Below are 13,038 nucleotides of genomic sequence, written 5' to 3'. Positions count from 1 at the left end.
CACTTGCGTAAATTTCGTCCTGGTAATTTTTCAAGGGAAAATTTTTTATTGGAAGATGGTTTGGACACGCTATTTTTTGACCCATCCACTTTTCGTCGATATATTCAAAAATTGTGTATTAGCCTTTGAAACCAAATCATAGAATACGGTGTAATCTTTGTTTGTATACTTGTAAACAAGGTCCAGTTTATATTTTTGTTAAACTTTTGATATGCATACTTATACGTTATTTCTAGGTTCAAAACGGGCAAAAGCAATGAAGTCTAAAGAAAACGAAGAAATCGTACCCTTTGTAAATCTCTGCGATTGCACGGGAAAGGTAGAAATATGGTTAAACAGAGTGATAGATGTTATGCGAGCAACCCTTCACCAACAGTTTAGTGAGTGCGTAATCACTTACGATGAAAAACCACGAGAATTGTGGATTAACGATTATCCTGCGCAGCCGGCTCTTTGCGGTAAGAAATAAAGTTCGAATTCTTTTAGTATTATTTTTGTCTTGTTATAACAAAAAATGAATATGTATAATGTGGATATGTAGAGTATATTGCTGTAGGGATACGTGCAACAGTAAATCTTATTTTTATCTTGATTTTTATTAGATTACAAGAGATTACTTGTTTCCTCGATAGTTTGATTCTCTTCCTGTTTTCGGTGAAGATGAGTTTTATTACGTCTACGTCGACAAAACAAACTAGACAAAGACTTAAGTAATTTACTGCATACTACATGACCGACTTTATTTAGGTTCAGATTACATCACTCTCAGCGCGAGAGAAACCGTTGGGCTTGACTGGCCTGGAAGTCTTTAGGAATGCATGAGGAATTGCTTCTTCAAATGGCATTCCATGAGTTGTAAATAAAGATTAAAAAAAGTCGTCTTCTTCTCATTGTTGTTAATGTTGTTCAACTTAAAATTCACTTTCGCATTTATACCACTTATTATAATATTATATTATCTATACCCAAATGTCTAAAAAAACACAGCAAGTGACCATCTTCTTATTATTCTTAAAGTACTGTAAGTAAGAGGCACACATCTGGTCGACCGTATCTACTCCTTGTTTAGTGGCATTATAATCTAAATTTTTAATGGTTTTCGAGTGTCTTCGTCGATTCCATCTCTGCTATGCACGGTAGAAAGAAGAATCAAGACTTTGTTATTCTTCGGAACTGTTGATATCAGGCACATGTCATTTTGGAAACCAAAATAAGTTGATTTTGTTAGTCTGTTCCAGCATTATATCCAATTTGACATAATAAATTATTTCATTTAAAGCTGTTTTTTATCTGTCTTACATGTTTTTCTATTTTACTAATTGTCCCTTAAAATATAGGTGGCTGTACAAAAAGGGTGTACATATGTGAAATTATGAATATAATTTCGGTTAATGAGGACTGCATTATATAGGGTTGGTTCAAATAAATTAGGATATGTGGTAAAAGGTTATACAGATTATAGCGAATTAAGTTTATACAAAGTCTTACCAATAATTTTGCTCCACACATTCGCGGTATTGACAGGCTTACACTCGCGGTTGTTTTTCATAGGCGGAATCTGTCCGGGTACCAGTTTCTGAAGACGACAGTCAACAGGGGAGAGAGAGCGTCCGTTCTCATCGATAGATAACGGGCAAGAGAGGTACGTCTGTACCAAGCTATAGGTAACAGGCAAGAGAGAGTATATGTCTACCTAGCGAGACTCAGCAGACGAAAGAGCGAACGACTATCCCTAGCGACAGTCAACAATCAAGAGGGAGTCTTTCTTCTTGCTATTTTAAAACTGTTTGTATTTCTAAAGGAGGGGAGGTTGAACTGAAATAGAAAGGGTTATCAAGGGTTGGACTAAGGTAATGATTGTAAAATTGTGGTAGAAGAATAGTTAATAATACAGCGAAAAATGACATGATTTTTCGCATGTGAAAAAATTGAACAGTGGCAAATTTAAAAATTCATATTTATTTATTTTCTTTTAAGACCAGGTTCCTCCAAACAATTTTCAAAAAATCGAACTAGAAAATACTCTTAAAAATAGTAGAATTATTAGTCCCGAAGGTCCACGCGACCTTGATGAGGGTAGAGGTGAGAGGAGAGCGCTGTCACTCGTATTTCGAAATTATTGCATACTTATCAACAGGAACCAAACGGGACTTTACTCCTTAGATGTCTCTCTATGGTTAGTACTACAACCAAAAATATACCTTAATTTAAGTAGGTTAATGTAGATTTTTTCACCTGTAATAAGTTTAATTTTAAAATATCTTCTGTACTATAAATAAATTTGTTGAAACGTTTTTTGTAGGAACCTGGTCTTAAGAATAATACAATATTCCGTTTTACACTTGACCCGTCAGTAATTTTTAAATTTTTTCGACACTGTTCGCCTAAATGTTCTGATATTGTAAAAGGAGTAATAATTTGTTTTTCAGCTTTGGCTATAAGTTTAACTTATAGTTGAATTTTTTAAATTACTTTCCTTATAAGTTTGTGTGTTATTTTGTCTCTTTAGAGCCTGTTGTTCATCACTTCTCATTGTGTAATGTTGGTTTCTTTATATTGACATCATTATTTGAAATTTTTAGGTTAATAATAACTCATATGATGTTTTAGGTACTCAGATTTGGTGGACAACTGAAGTAAACTTAGCCTTTGCCAGATTAGAAGAAGGGTACGAAAGTGCTTTAAAAGACTATCAAAGAAAACAAATCAACCAGTTAAATGCTTTAATTACGCTTCTATTGGGAGATTTAACACCAGGTGAACGACAGAAAATTATGACTATATGTACGATAGATGTGCATTCAAGAGATGTCGTCGCAAAAATGATTGTGATGAAAGTGGAGAACGCACAAGCGTTTCAGTGGCAAAGTCAACTGAGGCATAAATGGGATGAGCCAAGAAAGGACTGTTTTGCTAATATTTGTGATGCTGAGTTCAGATATTCCTATGAATATTTGGGAAATACGCCCAGATTAGTGATCACACCTTTAACTGACAGGTACAAATGTTAATGTTTATAATAAAGTAAAGAGTACAATACGTCTTTTGAGAAAATGTCAAACTAAAACCCAGTTGGACTAGTGTAGTGAAAGCTCAACGTCACGGAATACTACCGTCTTTTTTTGTAAATTAAGTACCGTTAACCATTACACTTTACTGGGGAAAATGTTGATAACATTTTTCACAACACTGATATATCGTGTTAACGGTTTAAAGCAAACTAAAATAACTTCTTCAATTTTTTTATTTTCGTGCCTGCCTTGCCTACCGTACCTACATTGTCCAATTCGTTTCTTAATTTTAATTTCTTGTATGACTTGTATCACTCAACATTCCTAGTTTCATTGTGGTCTAGCACTCGCTTATTTCAATCTGATTTTTCCACAACTAGATATTTGGACTTGGCCATACTAATTGTTAAAGTCTTATACCGTTTATCCAATTTCCTGATCATATATCTTACATCACTCTCTCCTCGGCTAGTATAACCGGCTGGTCAGCAAAGCGCAAAGTGAAAAGTTTGTCATCATCTATAGATCTACTTATGTTATAATAGGTGCGTTTTCATCGTTGTAGTGCTAAATTTAAATAAATTCTAATTAAGCTTGAAGACAATGTGCAACCTTGTCTTGTTTGAATATATCATCATAATTTTTAGCGTATTCTACTAATTATGGTGCAGCCTCCCTAATATCCTTACATAGTCGTTCTTCATTTCTGCCCACGATTGTCTAATATTATATATATATATATATATATATATATATAATATATATAATATATATATATATATATATATATATATATATATATATATATATATATTGTTATGATGTGTTTTTTGTTTGAATTATGAGCAATGAGTATTTTTAATAATATAATATATAGGGTTTTTATCGCGGTTCTCAAAGAATTAGCTTGTAAGTACTTTTTTAAATTATCTTTATTATAACTATTATGAAACACACATATATATCTAACCTAGCCAATGTAAATTTAAAATAAACTATCTTTAAACTGATGTTCTTATAAAACTAATTAAATTCTATAGACAATGTTAAATTTAAACAAACTATCTTCAAAATTGAAATTGTTATAACACTAACTAAATTATATTAACAAAATTTTGTACCTTTCTTTCACTGAATGCCTAAATGAACTGTTTTCCACTATATATATTCTAATCACCACTGAAAGTCTTCGTACTTCGGTTATCCTTGTTTTTGGTAAAATTACTTTTTCCAATTATCAGCTTCTACCAATTTAAGATATAGTTTTCTTCACCAGCATTTATACACCACCAACCAAACCAGCAAACACCATTTATATTTATTCTTCTTTTTAATATATCAATATCCAATTATTATAAGTTGATTTATACTAATCTCCAATCATAATATAATTTTATTTCTTCCAATATACCTTTTTGTATCTTCAATAATTATTTGTGTATAATTATAAATGTGCATTAAATATATGCATAAATTTTAATCTTCATTTAACTCACTATATTAAACAATTGGACTATCTCCAACTAACTTTCATAATAAACTGGCCTGACTTCTGACTAAAAACTTCCATAAAACTGCCAAAAACTGCCATCTTGAATCCAAATCACGGGTATTTATATGTTTTTGGATTTCTAGAACCATCTCGTAAGATATCATGTTCTATTCAGTTCTATTTAATACATGTCTGAATTTTCTGGAACAAACCATTTCGCAAACATGGCCATCTCCGGAGATCCAGAGAATTCCATTCTTTTCTATTAATAATTTTGTTTACATTTAGGCTTTTCAGATCAGAATAAATAATTAAATTAGTAACTTAACATTCTAATTTAATAAAATACACATTTCAAACAATATATTATTATAACCCACTTTATATTCGTAAATATTCTTAAACGTCACTTCAGAGTATAAATATCTGTCAATCTCCGAGAGTATTTTTGGTTGCCTATGCACATGGCTCACTTAAAAATATCTACAAAATCATAACTACTAAAATACAACTTTTTACAATTATTATATGCTAATTTCTTAAAATGCCCTCACATAAATAATTTTTATAAAATTCTCTAGTATATAACTTATTTAAAACAACCAAATATCTAATATTATGTAGTATATAACTTATAAATTATTTTCTATAAACCCTAATCGTATCAATATATATATATATATATATATATATATATATATATATATATATATATATATATATATATATATATATAAATATATAAATATATACATATATAAAATATTACACACACACACCATTTTGCGCAGCACTATTTTACGCTAACACCATTTCGCTACCACACGATTTTACGCCCACGCCATTTTACGTCCACATCATTTCACGCCGACATTATTTCGCGACCACACAATTTCGTGCCAACACCCTTACGAGACCACACCAATAAGCGCCAACACCATTTCGCGCCCACATCATTTCGAGCCCACCCTACTACGCTCTTGCACCATTACAAGCCCACACTATTACACGTCCACACCTTTACATTCCCATATCATCACGCACCTACACCATAACACGCCCACACCAGTACGAGCCAAACCATTACGCGCCCAAACCATTACGCATCCCACCATTTTGGGCTTACACCATTACAATTTTGGGCTTACAGTGTGGGACTTAATTTTGGGCCCACACATTTTGCACCCATCTTTTTCGCGCCCACATGTTACGAGCCCATACCATAATAAGCCCACACCATTATGAGTCCACACCAATCCGCGCTCACACTTTTCCGTGCCCACATTATTTAGCCACCCCACAATTTTGCGCCCACACCATTTCCTGTCCACGCTTTTTCGCGCCCACACCATTTCGCGCCAAGCCATTTTCGCGCTTTTGAGCCCACATAATTTTGCGACCACACCCTTTCCTGCCCACCCCATTTCGCACCCACACCATTTCGCATCCACACCATTTGGCGTCCACACCATTTCGCTCCCACACCATTTCGCGTCCACATCATTTTACGCCCACGCCATTTCACGCCTAGACCATTACGCACCCACACCATTTCGCGCCCACACCATCACGAGCCTGCACCAACACAAGCCCACACATCATCGAGAGAATCTGCCAGTGAATGAACACAGTTAATTTAAAAGTAGCGAAGCACAAAACGGAGTCAGTGCTTAGTAATAGTCGAAAACAGGTGGAAACCATAACACTGAGTGTTGGAAAACATGAAATCACATCACAAGCATTCCTTCCGTATTTGAGAGTGCTGATTGATGCCAGACTCAGCTTCAAGCAGCAAGTAGAGTATGTCAGTGCTAAAGCGTCAGCAGTAAGAGCAGTCTTGTCACGTCTAATGCCGAATGTAGGTAGCCCTAAACAAAGCAGGAGTACGTTATTGCCGTTAGTAGTCACGTTAGTATTAACATACGGAATATCGATTTGGTTTAACACTCTCGGAACCCAGCAATCACGTTAAAACATCGCATTAGTATATCGTCAACACAGTATCTGAAGATGCTCATATACATCATATCCGAGATACTACCCAGTAGAGTGCTAGCTGAAGAAAGGAAGACCCTTTATCGGCAAAGAAAATCAACTACATCTACATTGCGCTGAGATGAACTTAGAAGAAGAGAACGACAAAACAGCATTTTTTGTAAAGTACTTTTGAAAAGTCTGGAAATAAAGATTGTTACAATTAAACCGCTGTAATTTCAGCGTTTCCTTCTGTCACCTTTATTATGGATGTTTGATACAAAAGCTGTTTTCCATTCAGGTGGAAGTTCTTCGCCTCTTAAAAAGTAATTAAACATAAAAGCGAGTAGTTGTACTAACGAGTCTGGTCGATACTTTAAAAGTTCAATAGGGAGACCTGTAGTTCCCGAAGCTCGTTCATTTTTCAATGCCATTATAATTTTCTTTGATTCAGTTGGTGTTATTCTATAAAAGAAGTCTCTGAATGGAAAGACTACTTATTATTTTGCAAAAGAAGTTGTGGACGATCCTTGGTCAATTGGTTTTGATAATAATTTTTTCTAATCTTTTACCTATTTTATCTTTTAACCATTATTAGAGATTTTATTGTTGTCTGTGCTTCGTTCGCTTTGATAATGGCTATAACTTTTTCATATTTAAATTTTAGTTCTACAACCTTCTGGCGACATTTTCATAAATACGAGGCGTGTTTTTTAAGTAAGTACCGTTTTGGAATTAAAATAAGACGTGCAAAGATATGGCAATAATTTTATTTTTACATGAAAGCCTGTACCTTAATCTACTTTTCTACATAATTTCCGTGAATATTGAGGCACTTGTCATAATGTGGCACCAGTTTTTGAATACCCTTCTGATAAAATTCTGCCGCCTGACTTGTCAACCACTGCATCACAAATGTTTTGACTTCGTTATCGTCTTGAAGACGCTGACCGCCCAGGTGTTTCTTTAAGTGCTGGAACAAATGGTAGTCGCTGGGCGCCAGATCAGGGCTGTATGGAGGATGATCTAGAGTTTCCCATTTAAATGATTTGATGAGATCTTTGGTCTGATTAGCCACATGTGGACGGGCATTGTCATGCAACAAAACGATACCCTTACTCAACTTGCCACGTCTTTTGTTCTGGATTGTACGACGCAGATTTTTCAATGTCTCACAATAAGACGCCGCATTGATTGTCTCATTACGAGGCAGAAACTTCACTGGCAATACTCCTTTTCTGTCCCAAAAAACTGTGCACATGATTTTCCGGGCAGAAATTGTTTGCTTAAACTTCACTCTTTTGGGTGATGATGAATGTCGCCATTTCATGGATTGTTGTTTCGATTCTGGTGTGACGTAGGCCACCCACGTTTCGTCACCAGTAACAATTTGGTCTAAAAAATCTTCACCTTCACTGTGGTACCGCTCAAGGAAAGTCAATGCATTGCCTAAACGTTGGGTTTTGTGCAAATCCGTCAACATTTTTGGAACCCAACGTGAACACAATTTCCGGTAATTCAAGTTCTCGGTAACAATGCGATATAAAACACTACGAGAATACTGGGGAAAGCAGTCGGACAATGATGAAATTGTAAAGCGTCTGTTTTCTCTCACCTTTTCGTCCACTTTCTGCACCAAATTTTCATTAACGACCGGAAGACGCCCACTCCGTTCTTCATCATGCACATTATTTGTGCGGCCATCTTTAAATGCTCTCACCCATTTCCTTACCATTTCATCACTCATAATGTTTTGTTCGTAAACTTCAACGATCTCACGATGAATATCGATCGGTTTTACGCCTTTAGCACTAAGAAATCGTATAACAGCCCGTACTTCACAATCAGCGTGACTCACGATTGTTGAAGGCATCTTAAACACTGGAGTAAACAAGTATACAATGAAGAATCAGACTGTAATGGGGTCAGTGCGTAGACAAGAGATGTAGGTAACCAGCGCTCATGCGCGGAACGCCGACCGTAGCGCTGCGGCGGCGGAATCGCAAAACGGTACTTATTTAAAAAACATGCCTCGTACTTGAAGTGTCACTAGAATTAATTTAAGCTATTTTTATACACCTCTCGACTGGACTATCCATTTTATGTAGTCTACTATTAATTTTGTTATTTCACTAGTAGTTATTTAAGTATGGTTTGGATTAAAATTATCTGGTAAAGATAGTTTTAATTAAAGAAAATTACTGAGCATTATACGATTATTCTGTGGATTAATTCGTCTGCCATTATAAAGAACTTTGTGACTTTCTACACAATAAATTAAATACTCTTTTATTATTATGTGGTGAAAAGGATCTCACTATTAGGTTTACAACCAGAATTTTTGAGATAGGATTTCACGTTTTCTCTTTGACCAACCATAAAATCTGAACTGCTTTACAGTTCAAGCGTCAATTTACAACTTTATATCGGCTTTTATGGTAAAGATAATTTTCATTACTATAAGAAATTATACAATTACGCTATACTGAAGATAAGGTGTCCTCGGAAATACTAGGTACAATTTGAACCTTTATAATACCTTTAACACTTTTTAACATTGTAAGGGAATTTCTAGGGTTTTATACCTTCCGTATTAAAATATTTACAGTCGAATAATACATTTTACTGTTACAAATTAAGCTCCACTCTGTATTTCCCTTTAACCAAATAATTATTATATATTTCTTACTTGGTCAATTACCAACCAATAAAATTCTAACGTATTTAAATAAAACCTCATAAAAATATAGTCAACATATTAATATAATTTTTTTTATTGGTTTATTGCATGTTTACAATCCACTCTATACACAGAGTAATAAGTAGACTTCGGCAAATATGCATATTGCATATTTTGCATATTGTGCATATTTTATGCAAATATTTCATATTTTGGCATATTTGTATAATAGTTTGCATAAAGTGCATAAAAGTTCAGATTTTTATACTGTATTTGAAAATTTTTAAACATACCAATTTATTTCAATTCTTGTATAAAATTTTGTAGTCATTTTAATCAAGAAATGATCTAAGTACGTAATCTCTACAGGTACAAAACATTTACAATTTCAAAGAAGATCAATTTAAGTAGCCCTCAACATTCTTAGAAAGTCTCGGTCACTGAGGCATTCAGTTATTGGATAATCGCTAAGGGTTCGCTCATTTGCATTTTATGATCTAATCCCCAAATCTATCTACAATTTATTGTATCTTAACAGCAGGTAAACGGCTAATAGTTTTGTTCCTAATTTAGGGATTTTCCAAAATCTCCCAGTTTATTGAATTAGGTACCTAAACATTTCTAATTTGATGCTCAGATTTGTAAATCATTTTTGTTTTGATATTCAAAGCGTAAACACTCGTTGTGCGTAACAAAAAGGAAGATTGTGATTTTATAATGCATAAAACAACCAGTGCTTCAACTTGGATTAAACCTTATAAAGAGCTGTCTATGGATATGGGAAAAATCTACTGTTCAGTCTGTGGCAAAATTGTAAGTATCTAATATTTTCTATTAAATATCTAATATTTCATACATACAGGGTGTTTCCAAATGACACTTACAAGCTTTGACTGTAGATACTTCTCGAAAAATTGAACAAAACGATATAGTTAATGAGGGTTCAAACTTATTTACTTTTCGAGATACAGGGTGTTAAAATAAAAAAAAATTAAATTCTTTTAGTTAATAACAACAATAACTTTAAAACCAATAAACGTATTTACTTGAAATTTAGTACTCGTAGGTTGTTTTAAATGAAAAATAGCTTCCTTTAGTGAGAAAAAATTGTCCATGGTACAATACAATGGTGTGTATTTAGAAAAAATTTTCACCTTTACTTTTTTTTATGAAGTCAGCTATTCTAAAACACAATTATTTTTATTGTAATTGAATTAACAAAAAAAAACTTTTGTTGAATTTTAAAATAAGTTATATGATGTACTAATGGTTAGTAACAAAAACTAATTTGTGGATTAATACTGCATTTAAAACACTTAGCGAGTGTTTTTTTTTCCAAACCAGTTATTTGATTAACCAAAAACACCTTGTATATTTTTATATTTTAAAGGTTGGGTTAAAATAAAGATTTTTATTTTTATTTATAGATAGCATGTGAGAAGAAATTTCAGATAGACCAACATGTGAGAACTGCTTCACACATTGCAAAAAAAGGAAAAATAGGAGGAAAACATCAAACTTCAATGGCTAAATGTTTCCAATCTACTTCAAAAAAATTAGATGAGCAAGAAACTTTTAATGAAGACTTGTGTCGCGCATTAGTGTCTGCAAACATACCGCTTTCAAAATTAGCAAATGTAAATTTTAGTTCGTTTCTAAAAAAATATTGCAAACTTAATGTTCCAAGTGATCGGTCTCTAAGAAGAAATAATGCAAACGGGCTATACTCGTCGGTGTTAATTAATATTAAGGAAGAAATTGCAGATAATTATTTTTACATATCTGTAGACAAAACCACTGATTCCTCAGGAAAGTATATTGCTCATTTATTGATTGGTGTTCTTAAAGAAGATACCTTACCAAAATCTCATCTTATTTCATGCCAGCAACTTGAGAAAACAAATGCTTTAACAATTTCGCGTTTTATACAAGAAACGTTTCTAAAAAAATATTGCAAACTTAATGTTCCAAGTGATCGGTCTCTAAGAAGAAATAATGTGAACGGGCTATACTCGTCGGTGTTAATTAATATTAAGGAAGAAATTGCAGATAATTATTTTTACATATCTGTAGACGAAACCACTGATTCCTCAGGAAAGTATATTGCTCATTTATTGATTGGTGTTCTTAAAGAAGATACCTTACCAAAATCTCATCTTATTTCATGCCAGCAACTTGAGAAAACAAATGCTTTAACAATTTCGCGTTTTATACAAGAAACATTAGCAACTTTTTTTCTTCCGACAACTATTCCTTCTAATAAATTACTGCTTATTTTATCGGATGCTGCTCCTTATATGGTGAAAGCAGGACAAAATTTAAAAATATTTTTCCCAGATTTAATACATGTTACTTGTGTAGCGCATGGATTAAACAGAGTTGCAGAGGAAATACGAAAAAAGTTTACTCTTGTAAATACCATGATATCCAGTGTCAAAAAAGTATTTCTTAAATCTCCTATAAGAATTCAACTTTATAAAGAAATGCTACCTAACATTCCTCTTCCACCACAACCTATTTTAACGCGATGGGGAACATGGTTAGAAGCAGCTTATTTTTATGCAGATCATTTTGTTAAAATAAAGAACATAATTGATACGTTAACAGATGAAAGTTCCCAATCTCTTTTGGATTCTAAACAAACTTTTCAGAGTAACTTGCTTCAACAAGAACTTTCATTTATAAAATCAAATTTTAGTTTTGTTCAAAAAACAATTACTCAGTTAGAATCACAAAAACTGTCATTGTTCGAAAGTACAGCATTAATAAAAGAATTTGCGTCATGTTGTCGGAACGTTAGAGGTAATATTGGAAAAGATATTTTAAAAAAATTTGAAGCTACTATGGAAAAAAATAAAGGTTACCATATTCTTTCTGAAGTAGTTAGTGTTCTAGCTGGAAATATTTCGGAAACAATTAATTTAGAACCAAATGTTTTGGTTAGTTTGAAAAATGCTCCCGTTACATCAGTTGATGTTGAACGAAGTTTTTCCATATATAAATATATGTACTCAGACAGAAGCCACAAGATTTTGTTAGAAAATTTTGAACACCACTTGGTCATTTATTGTTACCATAATTCTAAATAAGTTTATTCATACTTAAAAATGATGTAGTTACTTAAAATAAATGTAAATCTTAATGAATAGTAGGAAATATTTAGTTAAGTACACTTTTTTTTTTAAATAAAATTGTTACTATTTTACGATTTTTTTATTTATTTGTATGCATATTTTGTAAAATATTTGCATATTTTCGGGTAAACACGTGCATATTTATGCGCATATTTTCTACATTTTTATTTGCATATTTGCCGAAGTCTAGTAATAAGTAAATAGTCTGTAAGTAAATTAACTTGAGTTAGGTACCGTCCAGTGACGATTCTCTAAGTATTATTGCGGTCTTCTGGCCATACCCCCTTCAATCTTCTTTCGGCAAGTGGTTGGGTGAATAAGTTATTTATCAGTTCGTTGTTGTGATCAGTGGTGCGATTTTTATATTTTATTGAGTGATTCTTTATTATGTTCTTAAGTAATGGGATGTCCAGATCATTGTGAAGTGTTTGGTTAGATAAATACCATGGAGCTTTACTTATCATACGGAGTATTTTGGATTGGAATGTTTGAAGTATCTTGGTATTTGAAGGTTTACTACAGCCTCATAATTCTATTCCATATGCCCAAACTGGTATGAGTACAGAAGAAGTTTATCTTCTAAGAAATAACTGAGACCTTTTGTTAAATAGCCAGTTTATATTTTTTAGTTTAAGATCTAATTGTTTCCGTTTAGTTTAAATGTGCGTTGTTGATGTAACTTTTTCATCCGGATGCAATCCCAAGAATTGATAACTGGTTTTATAGAAATGGGAGTATTATTAAAAT

At 33.0% G+C, this 13,038-nt stretch overlaps 1 protein-coding gene across 1 annotated transcript in view; it reads left to right on the top strand.

The window, feature by feature from the left end:
- LOC140441228 (dynein beta chain, ciliary-like) overlaps positions 1–13,038 on the top strand; it is a 217,054-nt gene that overhangs the window by 118,401 nt on the left and 85,615 nt on the right. The window contains exons 11-12 of the mRNA XM_072531813.1: positions 237–458; positions 2,611–2,998. Of these exons, the coding sequence (XP_072387914.1) occupies positions 237–458; positions 2,611–2,998 (610 nt within the window). The remainder of the gene's footprint in view (positions 1–236; positions 459–2,610; positions 2,999–13,038) is intronic.

The sequence above is a fragment of the Diabrotica undecimpunctata genome, chromosome 5 (assembly GCF_040954645.1).
Source record: "Diabrotica undecimpunctata isolate CICGRU chromosome 5, icDiaUnde3, whole genome shotgun sequence".
NCBI classification, from domain to species: Eukaryota; Metazoa; Arthropoda; class Insecta; order Coleoptera; family Chrysomelidae; genus Diabrotica; species Diabrotica undecimpunctata.
This window is presented reverse-complemented; position numbering and strand designations above follow the sequence as displayed.